This window comes from Eschrichtius robustus, chromosome 19 (genome assembly GCF_028021215.1).
Source record: "Eschrichtius robustus isolate mEscRob2 chromosome 19, mEscRob2.pri, whole genome shotgun sequence".
Classification (NCBI taxonomy): domain Eukaryota; kingdom Metazoa; phylum Chordata; class Mammalia; order Artiodactyla; family Eschrichtiidae; genus Eschrichtius; species Eschrichtius robustus.
Window position 1 is genome coordinate 14,124,012 of NC_090842.1, and position 23,747 is coordinate 14,147,758.

At 56.6% G+C, this 23,747-nt stretch overlaps 1 protein-coding gene across 2 annotated transcripts in view; it reads right to left on the reverse strand.

The window, feature by feature from the left end:
- Nucleotides 1–23,747, reverse strand: part of VAC14 (VAC14 component of PIKFYVE complex) — a 98,197-nt gene that overhangs the window by 20,695 nt on the left and 53,755 nt on the right. For both annotated transcript variants that reach the window (XM_068527467.1, XM_068527468.1), the window contains exon 14: nt 17,410–17,542. In XM_068527467.1, coding sequence (XP_068383568.1) covers nt 17,410–17,542 — 133 coding nt within the window. The remainder of the gene's footprint in view (nt 1–17,409; nt 17,543–23,747) is intronic.

The following is a 23,747-nucleotide window of genomic DNA, read 5'->3' on the forward strand; positions in this document are numbered from 1 at the left end:
GAAGAGATCAGAGTGAAAGGGCTGGGAGGACGGAAGGGTCAACAGCAGAAAGGATGGACAAAGAGAGCGTGGAGGGGACTCCTTTAGTTCTTCGTGGCCAAATGGAAGGGGGGTTTCTCTTATTGGTACCCTCCTCCATCCTGTCAGGAGGCTGAAAAAACTCCTTTTGTGATCAGTCATTTTCAGGGAAATTTAAGATGCGTGAAATAGGCTTTTCATCCGAACGTCCCTTTCCAGCCCAGGAAATCTTTATCGGATTAAACGCACGAGAATGAAAAAGGGCTCCAGACGTGACAGTGTCCTGCAGGTGCCTGAGGAATCCCAGGTCTTGGTTACAGAAGAGGCCGCCCTCTGACCCCCAGCACAGCTGTGCCAGGCAAGGGGCCTGCTGGGGATACACCAGCACCCCATCACCACACCACTCACTGCCCGTTGAGCAGAGTCTGGATGCTGCACACAGAAAATGGGCGATGGAGCTTATCGCTGATGTGGAGGCCTCGATGAGGGAGAGTGACCCCGAGCCGGTCTGCTTTGGCCTAGAGATTAGAGGGCAGTGTCCCAATGAGCTTGGGATCCTGACGGAGATTCGCTTGCCGACGGAGATTCGCTTGCCGAATGACGGGTGACGTGTGAGTGAGTGAAAACAGAGCAAGCTGCAGAACAATTCTGAGTCTGGAATCGTCTGCCGGAAAACCTCAACCTTAACCACAACCAAACAGAATTATACATCTATAAATGCAAAGACAAGGTTTGGAAGGAGATACATGAAACTGAAAGTAGAGGCTACGTCTTGGGGAGGAAGGGGTGGGGAGGGTCTTCTACATTTTGCAGTACATTCTTCTGCATTATTTCAATTTTTATATTACATGGATTTAAATTTCTTTTTAAATAATACAGAAATCATTTAGAAACCTACATATCTGGGGATCATCTTGGACTCCCTCATGGAAATCTCAGAGACAGAGCAGGGGAGATCTGACAATGGAAACAAGCATCTTACAAATGAGAGGATCAACAGCCGGGAAATGATATTTTTAGCTACGGTGGCTCTTTGCTTCAAAGGCGTAGGTTTCATCTAAAACCAGGCAAACCTCCTACAAAGTCTGCCTGTTTGCAAGGAGTGATTAGCATAATACTCCTTTTGGGAGAAAAGGCCTGGCTCCACTCTGAGACAGGAGTGCCTACTACAGGGGAGGCTTCTCCTGAAATAGAATCCCAGCAGAACAGCGAAGTCTCATCAATGGAGGTGAAGCCCCCATCTTCCATCAGAGCCAGAAAGCCGCCTCGCACAGAGGGCCTGGGGATGACGGGTGCGATGCAGCCAGGCAGGGTGAGATCTGAGAGATCACAGCTTCGCACGGGGAGGCCTCCCTTCTGGGCTGCTACTTAAATCGCTTTTGTCTCATGCAACCACCTTCTTCCGCTTTTAAGTACAGAGGGTCTGGGGGCTGCCTTTAGAGATGCCCTTTCTGAGGGGAAGGTCAGAGCCAAGTCAAGGCTGAGGAACAGGGACGAACTGGGCAGACGGCAGGCGGGCACCATCGCTGCAGGACTCAGATGATGACATCTCAGGGAGGTGGCCCTCGAGAGGCGGCTCAGCTGGGGGTGAGCCAGCGCTGCGGCTCCGTGCCACCCTCCGCCCTCCCCAGCCCCGCGGGCGCTCACGCCTGTCCAGGTCTATCCGCCTCTCCTCTCCCAGCCCAGGCCCCCCACTCTCCGCTGCCATTATGCTTGGCCTGTGGGCACATCTCTGATGGCTGTCTTTTTCTCTCCTAGAAAACCCCTAGCTGGCTCGGGAAGACTAAACACGTAAAGGGACGTTTGAACTTTTTTCCAAACACCACAAAAATGAAACGAAAGCTGTGACCTTCCAAGAGCTGTAATTACAGATACTCATCTCGGGAGCTGAGCTGGGGACAGATATCACCGGGCAGCTGCTGCTCTGTCACACCAGGCCCAGTACCCCATCCTGAGGGGAGTGTGACCTTGGGCTGTGCGGTGGGGCTGGGGGCAGAAAGTGGCGGTGCTGGTGCTATTTCAGGCCTCACTGGCAGGAGTGGGGCACAGGAACGGGAGGGGTGCAGAAAGGGAGGCGCAGTCCCTTCTCCACGGCCCCCTCCCTGTGGGGTCTCCACAGCAGTAAGATCACAGGTCTTCCTGCGGAGGGTCAGGGGACCGGGAAATACTCACAGACGGGGTGCACAGCTGAAGATCTGAGAAACCAATTACCACGCTACTGGGGGTGCCGGGAGAAGCAGAAGGAATTGGACTGGGGCGGCTGCTCAGGCTTCAAGGGCAGGAAGGAAGTGAGGTAACTCCAGGAACCTGCCAACTGTTAGGGCCAGGGGCTACCGGCAGAGGTGGGCAGGGGTCCCGTTCAGGAGAGGGCTCAAAGGAGGCAGGCTTCGTCTGTCAGGAAGTGGACCAGCTCACGTGGGAGGAAAGAAAAAGCTGACTGCTCTCTGGGAACAGCTGAGGCCAGTTGGCTGAATTCACAGGCACCTGGAATTAACTGGCTGAAGAGCCAAACGTGTCAGGGCAGGGATGTCTGGAGCCTCCAGAAGGTTTTAAACTTAGTCCAGATTATCTGCTCACACTGTGGGTCCCAGCACCACTGAACCTTCTAAAGTGATGTAGCAGCCAGAGCCCTTGTCAGGCAAGCTTCCTGAGCCTCTCCTTAACCAGCCTTTGTTGTTTGAGGAGGCTAATGGCACAGCTGTAGACAGCGAGCAAGTGTCCCCGCCACCATGAGCCCTGGGCCCCACTTCCTTGCCATTCGCTGGAGCTCAGGGCATGGGGCTCTGGGACCAGCTGCCTCAGGTGTGGCCTCATGAGGCCCTGCAGTCCCCCTGGCTCAGTGCCATCCCAAGGACGCCAGGGTGGCCACGTGTCGGGGTGTCTCTCAGGACTTGTGCACGCCCACAGCAGGTGGAGGGAGTTTTCTGAACCTGCCCAGGCCCTTCAGTGGCTCGCTGGGAATACCTCAGGGCTGCTTGGGCCTGGTCCCAGCCACACTCCCAGCTCCCTAGGGTTGCCCGGGCCCTGGCGCCTGGGCTTCTGAGCAGACTCTTCCCACATCAGAAGCACCTTCTCCTCCCACTCTCACCCCCAGCACTTCCTTATCTTTCATGGCTCAGGTAGACAGCATCTCTTTCCAGAAGCTTCCCCAGACCCCTCCATCAGGGCTACACTCCCCGACCCCATCTGCTCCCACAGAGCATCATCGCTACTCGAGTTTGTGACCATCCCTGGGAGGGCAGGGGTGCGCTCTGCCCGCTGCGGTGGCCCAGCGGGCGGGCACTGGGACAGGTCTGCTCAACGACAAACAGCATTCCCTGGCCCTCCAAGGCCGGCAGGGCAGCAGCCCCTTCCTGGGGGAGGGCGGAGCTGGGGATTTTTATCCATCCTCACGGGGGAGGGGCCGAGCGCTTGCTACCGGCAGTTCCAATTCAGAGGCAAGGACTCTTGCCTGGCCTGACAGCTGTGGCCTAATTTCCAGGGCTATACCCAGGCTCCTTAATTTTACCCACTTGGTATTTTTCATTCCTGAAGCACAGGGGATGGAGAGGGATTGGGGATGGGGGAGGTGTGGACAAACGGGAGGGATGAGTGCCGTGGGGCTGGAGGAGTCAGGCATCCCAGGAGGGGCTGTGCAGAGAGGGAAAGGGATGCGGGTGAGGACGGCCAAACTGATTCTTTTTTTTTTTTTTAAAAAAGGAAAAAAAACCCCACCACCTAACTCCCAAATCCTAGCCCCACGCCCCGATTTTCCTCAGTAAGCATTTTCAACAAGGTCACAAATGCACTGGCTCTATAGATTTTTGGCTCCAAACCACAGCTCAGGCAGCCTTTAACGGCCAATTCTTGGCGTAGCTTCAGCTGAGCCTGAGGAGAGGGAAAACTAGGGCACCTTTATGCTCTGAGAAAACATCGGATCCAGGTCACAGCTTCTTGGTTCTGCTGAAGCTACGGGCACCCCCCGGCCCACAGGCCCGAACCTGAGGACACCCCTGCCCCTGCAGTTCCTCCAGAGCAGGAATCACAACACTGGGGCACACATTTCTTAGTCACTCGTCATCTGTCTGCCTATGCCACCGGACTGCCACCTCGGTGAAGGCAGGAACCGGCTCTCGGTTCTGTGTGTGCCCAGGGCTGGCGCGGGGCCTGGCACACTGCGGGCGCACCAGGAACAGCCACGGAATGAACCAGGGGGAGTGAACCTTCGACCCCTGTCCCCCGTCTGGGTTAGCCTGAGCTCTTCCCACCCCCCCACCCCAGTGCTCCTGCTACACCTGAGTGTCCCGCCTGTGGACTGTGGTGGCTGGTCCCGCGTCGGCCTAGCCCAGGCGGGGCACGGGGCAGCGCGAGGTAAATATTTACTGGGGAAAATCAGAACTTCGGTTCCCTCCTGTGTGAAAGACCTCAGCTGACCCTTAAGGTCCCTTCTGCCCACTCTGAACTGAGCCTAAACTCCAGACCGAGACTCTCCTGGTCTCTCTTCAATCATGGCCTGGGGCCACCATTCTGGGAGCACACGCGTGTGGAGACGGCACGAGTGGCCGTGCTGGGAGGGGCCGGGTCTGAGTCTAACCCCCAGCTCCACACACAATGACACAGCAGACAACTTCTAGTCTCTGGCAAGGTGCAGTGTTGCAAAAGGAAGGAAGCCCTAGAGGAGGGATGAGCTGGAGGCCTAATTCCTCAGAGGCTGCCCTGCTCCCCACCTGCCTGCGCGGTGGTCTCTGGGAAGGTCACTGGGGCGCACACACAGCTCCACCCTCCCCCTGCCCCCATTCCTGGAGAATCTGGCTGCTGGGAGAGTGGAGAGGGAGTGTCTCTCCTTCCACTGCCGCCGTGGTGGGCCCTCAGTGGGGCCTGCTTCGCACCCCCTTTCGGGCAGCACTGAACCTGACCACAGGGTGGGCGCTGGTTGCGTCTGCCTCCCCGGTGTCCACAGCCTGGGATTCTGGTTCCAGACCCAGTTTCCCACGAACCACGGCTGCTCCTCCTGCGCGGGAGGGTGGGCACACAATCCCGTCCTGAACAATCAGGGCACAGGGACGGGTCCAGTGAGACTCAAGCCCAGCCCCGCGGCTGAAGGCTGGCTGCTGAGGGAGAGGAGTGAGCTGAGGGCTGGGGGTGGCTGTCCTGTCACGGGACAGACGGCCTGCTGGGCACGGGGCTGACAGAGGAGGGAGAAGAGCCTGCTGTGGGGGCGAGCAGGTGAGACGGAGGCCTGAGGACACCAGGAGGGTGCTAGCTGCGGACGTGCCAATCCTGGTCCCTGACTACACAGCACCTTCATTTTTTTCAACATAAGCGTGAGAATTGGTTTTCTGTCACATGTGCTCAAGAGTCCTGACTGGGCAGCTCTTAACAGGGTGGGGTCTTGGCGGGGGGGTGGGGGGCGAAGGGCAGAGGAAGGGGGACACCTGGGGGCAAGTCTTAGTTTGCTCAATGGCTTTCTCTCTTACTCTTCCCTAGAAAACAAGAGAAAGTGACAGTCAACCCCAGAGCATCTGCTTTCCAGGAGCTGAGGCTGAGGGAGCGGCAAGGGCCTGGGAAGGGGGTGAACGGGGGCCAGGCCAGCTCCAGGACCGCCAACCCACCCGCCCGCGGGCTTCCTGACTCTGACACGCACAGAGAGAGGGTGGATGCTTCTCATCACAATGACTGTCACAGTCGCTACCGGGACACCTCCTGCACAGCTAGCTACCAGGTGCAAGACACTCTTCTGAGTACTTTAGCGTAACATCATTTAACCTCCCGAGGATCAGCAGATCACGATGGTGACCGTCCCCATTTTTCATACGAGAAAACTGTGCTCAGGAAAGCTGCCACGTGGGAGCCCCTTTCCTCTGAAGAGCTGCTGCTCCCCACTCCACTTGGGGTTCTGTCAGGGCTGCTGCTTGCAGCGCCCTGCCACCGCCTCCCCTACCACAGGGGACACATGACCCCATGGGAACCAGCCAGAGCTCCCCCGGAGCACAAACAGCAGGGGCATGATGGCCACGTGATGTGGTGACCTCGTCTCCGCCCCCGGAAGAGACCAAAGCAGTGAGGTTGACCTCAAACAGAGGCCAAGAAGACAGGCGGCACCACAGGAAGATGCTGGGTTCCTGGGCCTCGCAGCCCTCCGCCTTGGTCTGGCTACACAGGCCAGTCAAGCCCCCTTGCTCGTACTGGTGCCTTTGACCTGGGTTCCCACCTCCTGCTGACCACCATAGTTAGATAAGCGGTTCCCAACTCCAGGCTGCAGACCTCCACTGGCCTGGCTGCACCAGAAGCCCCTGGGATTTAGCTGGGTGGGGGGATGGAGAGGGAGTGGGAATCTTTGCGTAAGCAGGCTGGGCTAGGTGGTCTCCAAGACCCCGTCCAGAGTGAAGATATAATACCTTTTTAGGTGGATTGTACTCAGTGTCCAGCTCACTGGGAGTGCTTACCAGAAACAGGCAGCTTTATGGTTAGTTTCATGAGCTCCTAATCCCCTGAAAAAGCAGCACAAACCATAAAAATTGCTGAGAAGAAAAACTGGTCACCTGGACTACATTAAAAATAAAGAACTTCTGTTCAACAAGAGACACTTTTAAAAGGGTGATAAGGCATGCCACGGAGTAGGAGGAGATAATTATAGTACACACATTGGAGAAAGACTTGCATCCAGAATATGTAAAGAGCTTCCACAAATCAATAAGAAAGGCACCAAAAACCCAATGGGGAAATGACTGGAATAGGCTCATTGCAAAAGGCAAAAAGTGATGAGAAGTTCTTTACCTTTGTTAGTCTTCAGGGAAATGCAAATGAAAACTACAGGTGATACCACCACACACCTACAGGAAAGGCTAAAATCAAAGACCGATGATATCAAGTGTTGGTGAGGATGTGAGCAACGGGAACTCTCACACCGTGGATGGGAGTGGAAATTGGTGCAGCTCAGACAATATCGATCAAAGCTAAACACATGTATGGTCCCTGATCCAGCAATCCCTAGGTATTATCTGAGAGAAACGTACACGTATATTCACCAGAAGACATGTGAAGGGATGCACTATTCACAATAGCGCCAAACTGAAAATAACCCAAATGCCCATCACTAGCAGAATGTGTAAATGAGCCACGGCATCTTCACACAGTGGGGGACTTGACAGAAACGTGAACTACTGCTACATGGGACACAGGTGAACCTCACAAACACGAGGCGGGTCAAAAGAAAGTTTACAGTTTGTAAAAGAGCACAAACTACGTGATTCCATTTATATAAAGTTCAAAAAACCAGGTTAACAAAAAAAACCCCCAAAACCCAAAACCCAAAACCAAAACAAAAAACCAGGTAAACGATTGGTACAGCGTTAGAATTCAGGCCAGTGGCTACTTTGGGGAGGAGGGTAGGGGTGGTAACTGGGAGGAGACATGAAAGGGACCTTTGGGTGCTGGAAATGCTCTACTTCTTGATCTGAGTGCTCGTTACATGGATGTAGACAATTAGCGAAAGCTAACCGAACTGTAGTACACTTACGATTTGTGTACTTTTATATAGTATGTTGTTAATACACAATTTAGATTCAAAAAAGGCGTTGTGGAAATTGAGGCATGGAGGGAGGAAAGGCTGCCATGGTGGCCTGATCAGGAGAAGGAAAAGATGGATCTGGGGCACTGAAGCAAAAAGTGTTAAGCTTACGTGGTTAAGAAAGAGAGAGGGTTTTGCCAAAGAGATGGCAAAACGGCGCAGAAAACAAGTCAGAACTTCTGGGGACACAGGAGGCCACGAGTTTACCGATGACAAGGCTGAGGGTGAAGTGGAGACACGAGCGCCATTATTAGGCTAAAGCAGCAGCTCTCTGGGGGAGCAAAACAAGGAGGCTCAATGGCCCCATGTTCGGGAAACTGGTCACGTGTGAGAGCTGGCACTGCGGCGCGTGACCGTGACCGCAGCCCGGGCAGGCGGTGCGGCCGGTGGAAACGGAGAAAGAGATGCAAAACTTCACGCTTAGGAAAGCGGCTTCTGAAAGGGAAGAGGGAGAGGCAAGGCTCGAAACAGACAGCACGGGATGCTCGACAGAGGACTAGAGAAAAATGAGAGATGACTCAGGATTGCACTTGAAATCCATCTCAGCTCAGCTTCAGAGACAGAGAGAGGCCAATGTGGGTGATGTGAGCAACTGTGATAAACCAGAAGGAAAAACAAATGATCTGGGTGTGGGGGGAAGACTTGTCCTCTTGAGCAAGAGTCAAAACAGAGATTTAGACCAAGAAAGTCACTGTCCTAGTGCCAGGCAGTTCCAATGAGATTATGTAATCTAAATATAGACCAGAAATGGGACAGGATAATGGCCGGGCAGGAGTCTGGAGGGCCCGGGGCCTAGAAGGAAGACAGGGAAGGATCCGCAGATTTACTCGGTGTCTCACTTCTGAGAGGTGACAGGCAGCAGGATGAGAGCCCTGGGAGAGGACGACGAGGAGGAGAGCACATCAGGACGGGTCTTGGTGGGGATTTTCTGTGGGTCAGTGACTCTGGGCAAAAGGGAGGCGCCACGAGAGAACATAGCTTCTTTCCAATGAGGCTGAGGAAAAGCAAGTCCAGACTGGAAACTGGGCAGTTTTCCCAAATGGCCTCCAGCACCCAGTCTGGAAGACAACCAAGAACCTCAGCTCTGGGATCTCTAGATGGTACACAGCACCCCCATGGAGATGTCCTAAGACATGGGGTGAGGGAGCTGGGGACAAATGCTCTGGTGCTACAGAGACACAAAGATTTTAGGATGACAGCAACAGACGCGAAGCCCATGCTCTCCTGGGAGCTGAGGCTGCATACTTGTAAAGAGAGTTCCATTATCCACTTTAGATCCCAAGGGCCTCTTCCGTGGGCCCTCACAGCCCGGGTTACAAAGCACCCTTTCCCATGGACTGTACACTACTTCACGTGGGCTTGTGCTCACCGTCTGAGGCTGAATTCAGTGCCAAGGTCCCCCCAGGCCAGGGCCCCTGCAAGGTGTCACCATCACACGCGCTCAGAGACGGGAACTCTCCTTCCATGTGGAAGGGGCAGCTGGTCTGACGGCCTTTCACAAACCGCATGTGATGGAAACCTTTCTGTGTTATTTTTCTGACGATGGGGGTGCGGGGGGCGGAAGTGGGTGCGTGTGTGTCTGTGATCTTTGTGGCCACCTGCTAAAAGAATACCCTTGTGGGGAGAGAGGGGGGGAGGACCACACAGGGGCCTCCCAGGGCACCCACGGTGAAAAGGTTGGGTTAAAAGGATGAAGTAAAGAGCTTCCTGAGAACCACGTTCTACGACCGACAAACAGGACACATTTCTGTAACTGCTGTTCCAGGAGTTTAAAAGCACTTTTAAGCTAAGGACGCCCATTTATCTTTTCTGGCTCGGATGCAGCCCAACTCCAAGGAGGCAGGAGGATGGAAGTGACCTCTAGGGGCCAATTCCAAACCTGACGATATTTTAAGTTGCTACATTATGATACCCAGCAGCTACTTGCTAATTAACCCAGCTGTCTGACTTACCAAGGTCAAAGCTTTGCTAGTTTCCTGGCATCCTTAGGTAAAGTATAAACAGGTCCAGAGACAACTGCAGATTCCATAACCTCTAGAGCTTCAGAAAGAAATTCACTGTCAAGCTCTCAGCCCCCGGCAACAGGGCCGGGGAGCTGAGGCTTCTCGGGTGTATAGACTACAAAGAAAGTGCTTTTAACTGGAGGCTGGAAAGGGCCCCGCAGGTGCCACCACCCATGTGATGAGTCTTTGGAGGCCTTTTAAGGCCTCCCATGCAGCAGGTGCGGGATGGCTCCTGAGTCCTCCCCCCACCACAGGTGCTCCTGGACGTGGGGGCAAACGGCTGGCTCTGTGGGTCACCTGGCCTCCCCGTGCCCAGTTCGCCTGTGACCCCTAACCTCCCACAAGCCCTGCTCGAAGCGAGTGGATCCCTGGCCTCCTTCCAGCCCCTGCTTCCATCAGCAGCCCTCCGCCCACAAGGGATCCAGGAGGACCCTTGAAACATGGGGCCACTTCCCTCTAAAGCTCCCCAGACTTCCAGAGCACGCTGCACGGGGGTCCCTCTGGCCAGCACTTCCTCTCCTCCCACCTCCCGCCTGGCTGCACCTAGTTAATCCCAGCCTGGCCTAGCAAGGCTTATCGCATGTGGTTTCCATATTCCAGAAGAAAATACATCAGTTCTTGCAGGGAGCGTCAGTGTGTATGACAGTAGGCTCTACAGGGACAGCAGGGGGACTGCCTGCAGGAGCGAGAGCAAAGCCACTGGCTGCCCCCAGCCCTCCCTGCCACCCCTGGGTCACAGATGGTTCTATGAGGTGCTGGGATGCTGGCACTTTGCCATGCATTAGGGAACAATGGACATGGGCCGGGCTGGGCTCTCTGGGCTGCCTGCACTTTGCACCTCCCAGGGACATCTCTTCACGTTTGAGGGCAGGGCTTTCTTGCAGGCAATCTTCTCTGGCATGTCAGATCGGGCTGCCCTGCCATTCACAGGTACTCAGCGTTGTCCCAATTCGGAGATCAGAGCCAAGAGCTGGTTGTGCAAAGCAGCTTCTGCCACTCACTCCCTTTGCTGTCCTGCATCTAAACAAAAGCACCGTAGCCCCTGGAGAAGAATGACTGGGGAAGGCTCCAGAAGATTCACACAAGGAACTGGGCAGACTGACTTAAAGCTGACAGGAAGAGAAGCTTCTTCTGAGAGGGAAGTAAGAAATTCCTCGAAGCAACCCTCCAGCCCTGTTCAATGTTCTGTCTCCTTCCCCTCAGCTGGGGACCCCAATCAACACGGCTACAACTGATGAAAGACCCAAATCCGCCTGCATTCTGGGGAGGGGGATCAGGGCCTGTTTCCACAGACAGACTTAGGTTGGTGCGTGTCTGTCACAGCAATTTGTTTTTATTCTGAGCAAATGAACGCAATCCATTAAAGGGGCGAGAGGAAGACAGCCGAGCGGGGCCTCTCAGCAGCTCTCTCCGCAGGCTGGGGGCCAGAAGCGAAGCTGCTTTTCTAAAATGCCATTTGAACAGGGATCTGGGTCTTGCCACTTTACTCGATTCATCTTTCATTAGCACCAGCACAATGGGCTTTTGGGGACCCAACCGATGCCCCCTGGCATGCAAGGTGGCACGCAGAAAGAGACAGGGGAAAGGGGGTGCCCCCGACGCAGATGAACTCCAGAGGCCGGGTGGATACAGAGACCGAGGGGGGCGGAGCTGGGGTCGGCAAGGATCTGTGGCGTTCGCTGCCCTAGCCACAGGGGCTGTTTGACCCCCCGCCAAGGAACAGACAAGGACAGCAAAGTGGAATTTCCCAATTAGGGCATGAAAGAGAGCTTCTTCTCTTGAGCCACCGTGCCCCCCTCCCGCCCTGCAATTAAAAACAAGTCCAGGGGCTTCCTAGCCCCACCACCCACCTTAGCAGTCAATCAATTCCTCACTCGCCCGCCCCCCAACACAGGGCTCTCACGCAAAGCCGGGGCACTGGGGGAGGGGAGGGCAGGCTTAGCAGGGGTACATATTAGGGACTCTGGGCCTTGGCTGAACTGGAGAGGCTGCCAGGCCTGTCTGTGTCAGAGGCAAGAGGAGGACCGGAAGGAACCAGAAACCTTATCGCGGGGCTCTCTGGGTCGGGGTCTCGTGGAAGAAGCCTCGTGACGGCTCCCCCGTCTCTCACTTGGACCCCCACCTGCACCTCATCTTGGGGGCTTCCTTTTTCCGGGGAGGGTGCTCGGCCACCATGGACAGGGCTGGATGGGGATGGAGCCCTCGAGTTCACAGCACAGTCACTCGTTGAAAAGAAAGCATTCTCTGGCAAGTCCTCTTTGCAAGGCAGCAGGGAGGAAGGGGAGGGGGAAAGGCACAGCTGATTAAGCCGAAGGACGGCTGGTCAGAGGGCCGCACTGGCTGGCAGCGTGAGCGTCCTCAGCCTCGCTGCCTTCCCAGCACAGAAGCAGGCCTTGTAAAGATCACAGCTGTTGGATTACGCTGGAGTTCATATCACAGTCTATCAAAGAGGCTGCATTTTCTCCCTCCTCTCCTTTTCTACTGAGTATAGTGGAACGGTTCGTGGGAAAACAAGCTCTGTGCTTGTTCTGTCTGCACTGGCGGTGGGGGGGGGGGGGCGGGGGGAGAGGCCAGAGGAGGGAAATGTACACGAACACCCACTTGGGGCCGAGTTGTTTTAGCGGTGCCAGGGCCAGGCCGCTGGTGGGCGCCCTGGGTGTCGGTGCAGCAGGCCTGGCGCTCAGGGGCCAGCTCTCGGCACAGAAGGTTCAATTCTTTCACCCTCTCCCGGGTCTGGTTTCCCCTCCCCACAGACCACTGTGGGAGGCCGAGGCCGCATCATGAGGCGGAACAGCAAGCTCCCCTGGACCAAGCCGTGCGGAGCGCTGTAACACGCAGGGTCTTATGTAACCCTCTCCGCAAAACGACAGGGCAGGCACAATTATCTTCGTCTTACAGTCAAAGCAAAACGGGCTTGGAAACAGGTCACAGAGTTAAAAGCTAGAGGAACTGGGATTCGAACCCAAGGCTGTTTGACTCGAGAAGCTCCCCTCTTAATCCAGCTCCTGAGTGCCTGTGGCATCTGCCGACTCCTGTGGAGCCTTGGGGAGGGGGCGTGGGTGTGGGCAGGGCTGGGGTGGCATCTGCCCGCGTCCCCCTCTTCCCTCCCTCAGTCCCTGCAGCCGGGAGAAGGGCCTGGGCCCGGAGTGGGTCACAGCAAGTCTGGCTTGGTTTTGGAGTCACTGGCTTCCCCAAACTCAACATGCCTCTGAACTGTTACACCCACCAGAGAGCGAGGCCACATGGACACAGAGAGGATGTCCAACCTACGCAGGGGCCTGGCTGGAGTTGGGGGCCCTACTCCCACGCCCCACGGAGGTGCAGCCTGGGAAAGCCGAGTTGGGGGAAACACCCCGGGGCCTGAGGAGAGTCATGCATCTTCCTCAAGGCCAAGACCCCCCACCAGACGTTTGTCCTCAAGAACTCTGGATGCCTTTGTCCTTCTATAGACAGTAGCCGTTCCTGGACCCTGAGCTGAACACACTACTACAGAAACAATGGCTCTTCATTTGTTTGCCAGAAGAATCTCTTTCCTTTCTCTGCTCAATCTTGGGGGTTGAGAGGAGCAACTTATAGCTGGCTTAACACCAGAAGAAGGGGGTTAGGAATCATTTACTGTGTTTTTTTTTTTCTTTTTAAAATTTTTTTGGCTGCGCCGCACGGCATGTGGGAGCTTAGTTCCCCGACCAGGGATTAAACCCATGACCCCTGCCGTGGAAGCATGGAGTCTTAACCACTGGACCGCCAGGGAAGTCCCTGCTTCTCGCTCTCTTTTTTTTTTTTTTTAAGTTTTTCATTTACCGTGTTTCTTATCAGGCCTGTGGCTTCTTCTCAGCCTGCATGTATCACTATTATGCTCCTCTTTAAAGCCACCAGCAGAAAATAAGGAAATGAAACGAAAGGCAGGTGGGCAGGCTGACACTCCGAGGGCTGGGCCCCCAGTGAACCTCTGCTGAAGGGCCTCGGCCCGTCTGGCCACGGGAAGGAGGAAGGAACACGTCTTCAAGGGCTCCTCCACATCGGATGCTGGGCTGTGCTCACCCTGAGAACCCAGGCTGGGTGGCGTGGCTCGCTGGCTTAGCAGGTAGCCGCCCCACAGAGCTGGTGTGGCCCAGAGGAAGCTGTAGCTCGAAATGACAGGGGCTGGTGCTGCTTCAGGGGGAACGGCAGGCTGGACTAAAGAAGCGAAGGACCAGCAGGGACAACAAATGTGAGGGGCCCAGTCACAGGTTCCTTCTGTCCAGCCCACTGGGTTCTTTGCCCAGGGCTAGGAGACCTCTGCGGCCCGTGCGGGGTGGGAGTGAGGCGTGCCCTGGAGGCCAGGCGCCATGCCCACTGAGGCCCCAGTGTGGTGCATGGGGAGTGTGAGCCCTGGAACAGAGAGCGACTGCCATGCTGGATACTGAGCCCCAGAAGGACGAGCAGGGAGGACCCTCTGAGGAGCTGGGCGCCAGGCGGTCCTGGTCTGCAGGCTGCGCAGGGCTCCTCAAGGCACCTGGCTCGGCACGCTCTCACAGAAGGGACAGAGGGGCAGCTGCAAAATTAGCAGAGTGCAGCGGTCTGCAGCCCAGCTCCAACCGAGCCAGGCAGGCACGCGGCTTCCTCTCATTTCCCTCCTGCAACATGAGGATTCTCATCAGCCTAGGATGCCTGGGAGACACTGCAGAGCAAGCGAAGCCTCACTGTCCTAGAGGCTGTGAATGGGAACGTGGCAGCAGCTCCACGGAGCCTCGGCCCTCGCGGGCGGAGGGAGCGCCCACGCACACGCTCACACACACCCATGCGCGCGCACGCTGCCCGCACTTCTGCCTGGTGCCATCTGGGGATAGTGCCGACTCCCCGAGCGCCCTCTCCCCAGGCCCCTGACAGGGCACGTGAGGCTGACAGAGGATGGAAAAACCCAGTACAGCCCAGTTCTCCAGAGAGGAAACTAGCTACAAATTCCTTTCTCAAAGGCCTTTCTCTCCACTGGTTTCCTAAAAGTCTTCCAGGCAAGGAGGGCTCATCAAAAGAGCTGACACCTCTACAATCTGGAAAGCCGCACGGAGCTAACCGTCACTCGTGTGGGAAGAGTCCGTCGTTTTCCTGGTAGGGGGTCTCTTCAATCCCCAACCGTCCAACTTGATGCGAAAGAAACCTTCCTCTTTTGGCAAGTGACGATAAGAATCCATTTCTGTCGCTCTGTAACCGTGGCTGTCAGCCGGGATGATTGTGCCCCCCAGGGGACCTTTGGCATCGTCTGGAGACGTTTTTGACTGTCCCAGTTGGGTGGGTGACGGTGCTACTGGCATCCAGCGGGTCGAGGCTGGAGATGCCGCTTCACACCCTACACGCGCAGGACAGCCGCTGCCACAAAGAATCGTCCGGCCCCAAACGCCAACAGGGCCGACGCTGAGAAACCCTGCTCTGTGAGAGCGCAGGAAGGCAGAGGGTGGTGACACCACCCCACCACCACCGGGACGCCTTTGGGTGGTCTAGACCATCGGAAGCCCCTTCCTCCCGATGGGCAGGGACTTGTGGTCCTGCTGTTTGTCCTTCTGGCCAGGCAGGGCTGTCCCCTCCTGAGACTCTACCCTTCAGCCCGTTCCCCAGGCGGCCTCAATGCCACCCTCTGCCTGGAGCCGGGGCCCCGTGGCTCCTCCACCCGCCGGCGCCACACAGGCAAGCCCTGGGCCTGCTCCCCCCATTTCCTTGTCTCCCACTCCTTCAGCTCACCCCGTGCTCAGCAGGCTCCCCCACGCCTTCCAGCCGGCCCTCTTCCGGCCTCCTCTCCCCTCGCTGCCTCCTGCCATCCCCCTCTTTCCTCTGCTTCTTTCTACCTCTTGGGCCCCTCTTCTCAGCCTCCTCTCACAGCTCCTCCAGACCCAACCATTACACACTGGAACTCCGAAGGGCCCGGCTCCGGGCGGCCTTCCTTCGCTCTGACCACTGACCATTCTTAGTCCCTAGGAGTGAAATCCACAAGGTAGAATTATCTAGAATGGAACCCCGCAGAGTGTTCAGTAAATATCTGTTGAATGAATGGATAAGAGAGTGAATGAATGAATGACTGCCATCAACCTCCAGATCTGTATCGTGGGCCTAGATCCCTCCTTTGAGAGGCAGACATAGCAATGTCTTCAGTGTCTCTCCTTTGACGTTCCCAAAGCTATTTAAAACCCTTCCCTCCCTGCTCCTCTTCCGGGGCTCCCACCTCAGGGACAGCTACCACTATCTACCCTGCCGCTCACACCACAGTCTTGGCCGTCCCCCCCAGCTCCCTCTCTCCTCCCTCCCTCCCTCAGGCAATTCATCACCAATCAACATACTTCTTACTGATTCTTGCATCGCACTGCACTGCTTCTTCCCATCCCCCTACCAAGCTGCCACCTTGGACAACAGCCTCCCACCTGGTCTCCCACACATCCACCCATTCTCTCCCAGCAGCACAGTAATCTGTAAAAACAGCAATCTGGGGCTTCCCTGGTGGCGGAGTGGTTGAGAATCCGCCTGCCAACGCAGGGGACACAGGTTCAAGCCCTGGTCCAGGAAGATCCCACATGCCGCGGAGCAACTAAGCCCGTGCACCACAACTACTGAGGCTGCACTCTAGAGCCTGCGAGCCACAACTACTGAAGCCCACGCGCCTAGAGCCCGTGCTCTGCAGCAAGAGAAGCCACTGCAATGAGAAGCCCGCGCACCGCAACGAAGACCCGCCGCCGCCAAAAATAGAAATTAATACATAAATAAATTTATATATAACCAAAAAAAAAAGCAGCAATCTGGTCACACCATCCCCCTGCTCAAGCCCATTCAGCGGCTTCCCGCTGACCTCTGGGTAAGGGCCCCAGTCCTTAGTCCAGCTCACACGGCTGAGCCCCTCCCCCCTCCCTCGCCTTCTGGTTTACAGCAAAATGAACTCTCCAACCTCCTTCCTGCCTTGAAGCCTCTGTGCAGGGTGGACCCCCCGCCTGGAATTCTCCTTCAACTCCCTGACCCCCAGATGGCCCTGATCAGGAGTCCCCCAACTCCTGGGACATTAGTCTAGTCTGCTCCCTGAACACCCTGGATGGCTTTACTAACCTCCGTCGCCCCAGAGGTTCTGATTTCACTGGTCAGGGTGGAGGCCAGCCATCACCTTCTTTTTCAAGCCTCCTTGGTGACCTAACGTGCAGCCAGGGCCAAGAACCACTGCTGTAGAGTATCTAGGGTCACTCAGACTACTCTGGGAAACTCCTCTGCCTGGCTTTGTGGGGAGCCTGAAGGAATCTGTGCCCCCTCTAGATTTCTGTTGGCCTGAAGGTCACTCTCCTGGTGACCCTGCTCCTTGGAGCCAAGCAAGAGGCAAAGGGCCGGACCCGGCCAGACTGCTGGTGGTGACAGTTCTGGAGGCCTCCAGGGACCGGGGCTGGTGCCCTGGGACCGTCCGGGGCTGGGCTCACACAGCACAAGAACCTGGCTCCGCCAGAGCCACTGCTGCCACCGGCCGTGGCCAGACGGTGTGCCGACAGCTGGGCACCCGGCGCAGCCCGGTTCACGCTCTGTCTGGCTCACCTCCTTTTCTCCCTGAAGACTCCCACAAGAGTGTCCCATGAGAGGATATTCAGCCTCAAGGAGAGCTGTCTCAACAAGTGAAAGACGAATTCATTTGTTCGAAAAATGGTGCCATCGACCTAACCCACGTCAGTAGCACCAGCAACCTGGCGTGAAGGGGGAACCTTCTTTGTCTCTTTTAAGAGCTCAAAGGTCAGGGAAAGGAGGAGAGAGGAGTGGAAGAGAAAATGGTTGCCTTGACCCCTTGCATGGTATGAGAATGAAAAGCCGAGGCTGTGGGAGCACAGAAGGTACGCGGAGTCTAACCTGATGATGAAGCCGCCTCTGACCTCCAGAAGCTTCCGTTCACTGCTGAACCTCTTGAGAAGGTTGATCATGAACTTGTAAAAGTAGGAGTTCATGGTCGGAGTCGAAGGAGAACACTCCAAGCCTTTGGTACCTGTAGAGAAAGGGACAGAGCCGGGATTTATTCTACGTGTCCACAGAATATAAACAATTATCAACGCCAAAACGGTGGGGGAAGAGTCTCTGCAATTGCCTCAAGCAATCCTGCGCTTTTGCGGCCAGCTCGCAATAGAGCGAGTTGAAAAATGGACCTCAGGGGCACTGCAATTCACAAACCTGCAGACTTATAAATGATAACTTATAAATGATAATGATAATGTAACAGGATGAGGGAACACCTTCAATCAAGGGCCACGTTGGCAGCAAAAAAGCCAGGACCAAACAAGTGTGCACAAGCTGATACAACTCTGCTTACTGCAAAAAGCACCCACTTCCCTGTCCACCCCTCCAGCCGACCCCCCATCACTTAGTGAACACCTCTCCTACGTGTGAGACCTGCTGCTAGGTGCCAGAAATTTTTGGAAAAAAAATTTTTTTTTTTTTTACTCATTATCCTAATAGATAAAATACACTTGGGCTTTGTTTGACTGGTTAAGAGCAAATGGCAAGTCAAAGAGAAGAAAGAGAGAAGGCAGACACACAACCTCAATGGTCCATGAAGCCGATAGATCCTGCAAGGCAGAAGCCATACTTCCTTCCCGCCGCTGCTTAAGAATAAGTCAGTTATGCACACAGCCACCAGGGTGAAGACAGCACACACCGACAAAATGTAACCGAGCGTTTCCATCTGCACCCAATGTTTTGAAATCAGAGAGTCTTCCTCATCTTCAGGCAAAGACGCTCTTTTAGAGTAGTACTTTGAAGACCCTGAGCTGGCCTTACAACCAGAAGCACACTCGAGGTCTCCCTCTTACGTGTACCAGCTGAAAACACACTGAAAGCCAGATACAGCCCTCACCCCACTGTGCCTGCAACCCCGTCCCAGCCCCAGCCCTGCACATGGTCCCCTCTGTAAGGCCTCCGGCGCGGAGGGGACGAGGGCGGGGCTGACACAGTGCCTGGATGATCCCAATGTAGTGTGTTCATACACCCCTTGGGATCTCCCCCCGTCCTTCCTTTCTGACACATGATGACCTCAACAGCACTGCTGGAAAGAGGTGTCAGTGATGTTAGGACTCCTCGTTCCATCTGCCTGAGGCATTAACAGGACATCTGATTTTTTTAAAAAAATAGCCGTTTAACTTAGATATAATTCATATACCATAAAGTTCACCCTTTTAAAGCGTACGATTTAGTGAAACAGGCAGCGTGGGGGGGGGGTCTCTGGGAATCAAGCTTGGCTGTGCAAGGAGTATCAGCTCCCAGAAGCGTCAGCCTAAAGCACAAAACAGGAACGTGTGGAACCGTCGTCCAGAGCACTACAAGTGAGCCTTACAGAGGAGCCCCTACAGGCTGACTTCATCAGATGCCAGGAAGCAGCAGTAAAACCTTCTCCCAGGAGTTCTGTCGTTTTGCTGAACTCAGTCTTCCTTACGTCCTCGCGTGGTCCTTACGGGGAAGTGATTGGGAACTGGAAAAGGTGTTTCCTGTTTTGTTTTTCCTGGCTGTGAATTACTCTATGAGGATTCCTTACCAGGAACCACACCTTCAAAATACTGTCCTCTCTCCTGAGCCTCTTCTACAGCTCCTGTGAACCGTGCACAGGGTGAGCAGCCAGTTCAAGGACAGGCCTCATTGAATTTGTTGTTGTTTGCAGTGTGTTGTTCTGGGTCCCTGTCCAGAAGAGCCTGGCCCAGGCAGTCCTGAGTGACTCTGGAATGGCAAACAGTCTCTGCTCCCTGCCCAGAGGGGCTGTTTGCAGAATCAAGTGTCACATTCTCACAGATCGAGTTACCCCAGGCCCAGCTGGGGCTGATCTCCAAAGAGGTGGCTGCAGATACAGCTGCTGAGGCAGCCTGGCTGCCTCTCAGCCCCTTGTCCCCATCCCCACACTTGAGGACGTGTATTCTGCCGCCCCCACGGTGGCCTGGCTGGAGGGCAGAGGCTCCCCCCGCGCCCCCCAGTGGAGGTGTGTGTGGACTGGAGCCCAGCTCCCTGCAGCCTTCTCTTGGGTGCTCGTTCACGATGACTCCTTAGGTCCCTGTCCCCTTCTAGTTTCTGTATGTACACCTCTGTCCCACCCCATTTCCAGGCTTAGGTTCCAAAGGACAAAGGGACCAAAACGGGGACCGACCATAAAGAAATCCTCCCCACCTGGGGCCACAAGTCTCCAGTCTCCAGGGACTGGGTGTCTTGGGCAGGCACTGGGGAGAGGTGCTGGGTGGTTCTGTCCCTACAGAGGCAGTGGGAAGCATCAAACATGGTGTTTTAGAGCTTGGCTTGGGAGTCCATCAGACCTGGGTTCAGATCAGATCTCCTCTCAACCGCTTACTAGCTGTGCAACTCCAGAATTGCAAGTCTCTTACCCTCTCTAAGCCTCAGTTTTCTCATCTGTAAAGTGGGGGCAATAAGAGCCCTCATTAAACGAGACAAACATGTAACGTACCTGGCCTGGGGCTTCCTACATAGTCTGATCTCGATAAACCGGGGCTGCTATCCCTGGCAAACGTGCCATAACGCAGAGCACTGCATGAGGCAAATGGTTCCCGTTCTCCGAGTCTCGGACTGGACGACTGAGGGCTGGGGATAGTCTGGAATGTCAGATCTGGGACGAGCTCACAGTCCTCTGCTGGGGGACAGGGAGGCTGTGAGGAGAGGGGATCGCCTGGGATCCCTCCCCCACCCCCCACATTCAGGGAGGGAGATCTGGCCACCCCTCAGCTGACAGACCCGCAGAAGAGAAGGCCTGGGGCTGCTCTGCACATGTCGCCGCTCTCCTTAGCCACAGCCCCCTTTGGGCCCCACAATCGACTCTCCACGTCCAGGCCCGCATGGCGGCCCCTGGAGCTGAGGCCCTTAGGAGGTAGGAGGGGGCAGAGCCACATCTGGGAGAAGCCATGTCGAGTGCCTCCCATTCTCACAGTGCGGTGGTCACTGAGAAAGCTTCCGCTGCTCGGTTTAAGGACTGTGAAGCGCAGGAGGCCGGGTGCAACCGAAGGGGGCGCCGGGTGCCTTCCTGAGGCTGAGACTAGGAGGATGGGGGCTTCGGGGGAGCTGCCCGAGGCCGGGGGCCCTTCAGGCTCCCGCCAGCCAGAATGGGCTCTGGTCAGGGCCACTGCCCTTGAGAGAAGCCTCTGCAGAAGAGGGCGGGGAGCCTTGGGAAGCTCGCGGGGGTAGGGCAACACTGGCCAGGTGGGCCGGGCAAGGAGGGGGCACATCTCAGTGCTCACCACGGACGGGGTGAGGGCCTATTCGGTCCCTCCCAGACTCAGTTTCCCACTGGCCCCACTGGCCACTTTTCTGACTCACCAGCCCTTCTGGCCCAGCTGGCTTGAGGTAGAACCTGTGAGATGTTTCCAGGCAAGGCTGCAGGCACGGGAGGAGGAGATGGGGTGGAGAGAGAACAAACCCGCTCCAGGAGTGTTACTACAGGGAATGATGGGCCTCTCCCAACTGAACTAATCTCTGCCCAGCCGCAGTCTGCTCCTCCCCGTGGGGAGCTCACAGCGCCTCCACCGGCCGCCTCTGCCTCTCGCCCGTCTGCGTGCTTGACAAGCTCGGCTGGGAATCGGCCTCCTTTCTCAGCAGCCGATAAAAGCCTACTCAGCTCAGCTCCCCCTCGGGTGGGGCCCGGGGCTGGATGCTGCCGGCACATTAGGACAGGGAAGAGCCGGATAGGGGCCCGGCACCCGGAGTCAGGGCCCGCCCTCCAACGTGGGGATCTGCTGGGACGACAGGGCTGGCAGGCTTTGACCCAGGAGACACTGCTGATAGCACGGTCTTCCAGGCCCGCCGCGCACGGTCGGGGAGGTGTTCTGGCCGGGGGCCCAGGAGGTGGGGAAGTGAGGAGAGGGCTGGGAGCAACCTGGACACGGGTCTCAGGAGGCAGGCGCCCTTTGAGGGGCCGAGAAGAGCGGGATTTCCATTCCCTACTCCTGCCGAGGACCAGTCCAGTGCCGCCTGCCTGGCATTTCTGGTTTGGAGGAGTGGGCTCTGGCAGGACGTCCACGTGACCACCAGCTGGCCGAGGGGCCAACAGATACTGCTGGGAGCACCCCGTATACGAGACCAGGCCGGGGGGTGGGCGGCCAGGGAGCCAGCCCTGCAGATGCTACTAAGTGAAACCTGATGTGGCGACATGAGAATCTGCAGAACGTCTTACAAACAGCCTTCCCTGGGATGTTTTGGATTGAGCTTTGCGGCTATGACGTGAAGGAGCCTCACATGTCAGGATAAAAATAGCTCTGGCCTCAACACACAACGCGAGTTACAGTTCAACAAAACCAGATGCGAAAACATCAGGCGCCCAGCCCGGGCCCAGCAGGGTCCCCGCTCCGCTCCCAGCCCTCCCAGCTACCTCCCCCGAGGGCTGGGGCCGTGTGCCTGGCCAGCCCCTCCAGTGGGCATCTGGATCCGCTGCCCTGAGAGGAGGGGGGAGGGCCGGGGACCCGGCTCAGATGCAGGTCCTGTGGCCGACTGGCAGGGCACTCCTGGGGATGTGACACCTTCTCTGGGCCGGTTCCTATCTGTGGACCTCGCGGGGATGAGGAGCGCGACGCCGTACCTGGCACCGGAAGTGCTGAGGAGCGGGCTGCGTGACTGGGAGGCTGGTGTGGACCCGAGGGGGACGAGCAGGGAAGGGAGAGCCCACACACAGGGCAGAGGGGCCGGGAGACAGGGAGGCCTCGGCCACTTGGGAAGCAGGGTCTCAGGGGGTGTGGAGTCCCCCGAGTCAGAGGGCCCAAACCCTATGGCTGTGTGGACAAAAGGGTGGTTAAGATGCTGCAGCAACGGCACCCTTGGGACCCAATCCAAAAGGCAGAAACTTTCTTTTCTGCGGAAAAGCCAGGGAGTCCTCTGCCCCGGGCAGTCACCCAAATCCAGGAGGCTTTCCAGTTGCCTGGTTCGGAGCAAGAGATAAGCTAATGGGCCAGGGCAGGGCCTGGGAGGACCTTCCAGCTGACCGTGGCGGTGGAGAGGGGCCGCGCTGCTCCTGCTGGGAGAGCAGGGGCTGGGGCCAAGGGGGCGCTGGAGAGACCAGGAAGGGCCCTGGGTTGGAGGGGGCCAGGTTCTCCATCTGGGGACAAGTGAAGGCCTGGGCAGATGTGCTAGGGGAGCCTCAGACCCGACAATGGGGACTAGGTGATCGGTCCTGGTACCCGCTCCTTCTGTCAATTTAAGAAACTCTGAAGGAGGGGTGCTGACCCTTACTGGGCACCTGACGCTGGGGGGGTCAGAGGTGAGTACAGCAGGCCCCTGCGGTATAAGCTGGTGCTTCTCAAACTGAGGCGCACACAAGTCACCCAGCAATCCTGATAAAATGCGATTCTGACTCCGGGGCGGGCCTCAGTGTCTGCATTTCTGATGAGCTCTAGGCAATGCTGAGGCTGCCATAACCTGCACTTTCAGGGGTCTAAGAGGTCACGGCCAGGAGGGAAACAGATGCAAACCCCACAGTGTGACTGGTGGAAGGAACAAAGCGGGAGAGAGGAGTCTGGCCTGGGATAGCCTGGAAAGCTGCATGGAAGAGAAGCCACCTGAGCTGGCCTGGAGCACGCGTAAGCTCTTGTAACATAGAAGGATGGGAACAAAGGCAGCACTTTACACATACAGGGCATTTATCTTACCCCCTTCCATGCAAGCGCTCACAGAGCCCCCCAGCGGCCCATCACCCGATTTACAGAGGAGGGAGAGGTGGCACCGAGGCAGGACACTTGCCCAAGGTCACAAGACAGGCAGGGCAGAGCTGGGTTGTGAACCTAGATCTTTTCGACCCCAGCACCTGTGTGCTTTTACGCTGCCCGAAAAGGGTGTGTGGGAAGAAGGGCGTTTAAAGCTCAGAGGGCAGCTGGCACGGCTTTCTGGGGGCTGGGAAATGGTCTGGTGTGGCCGGAGGAAGTAGAGGGCAGGCCAGGGGGGAGGCAGCAGAAGGGCAGGAAATGAGCTGCTGAGGTGGCTTAAGGCTGGAATGGGGTCCCTGAAGTCACTGTGAAGAGGAGGGATACCCCCCCAAAAAAACTGCCAGGCTGAGGCCATAGCCCAGCACGCAGAGGAGGAAGCTGGACCACCACTGCTGGACAGGGTGGGGTTCACGTGTGCTGCCGTCTTCTGAGTATGAAGGTGAAGAGAGCAGGCTCTCAGGCCAGGCTCCTGGGCCGGCACCACCGCTGCCATGATCCCCCAGCCCAGGTGGGAATGAC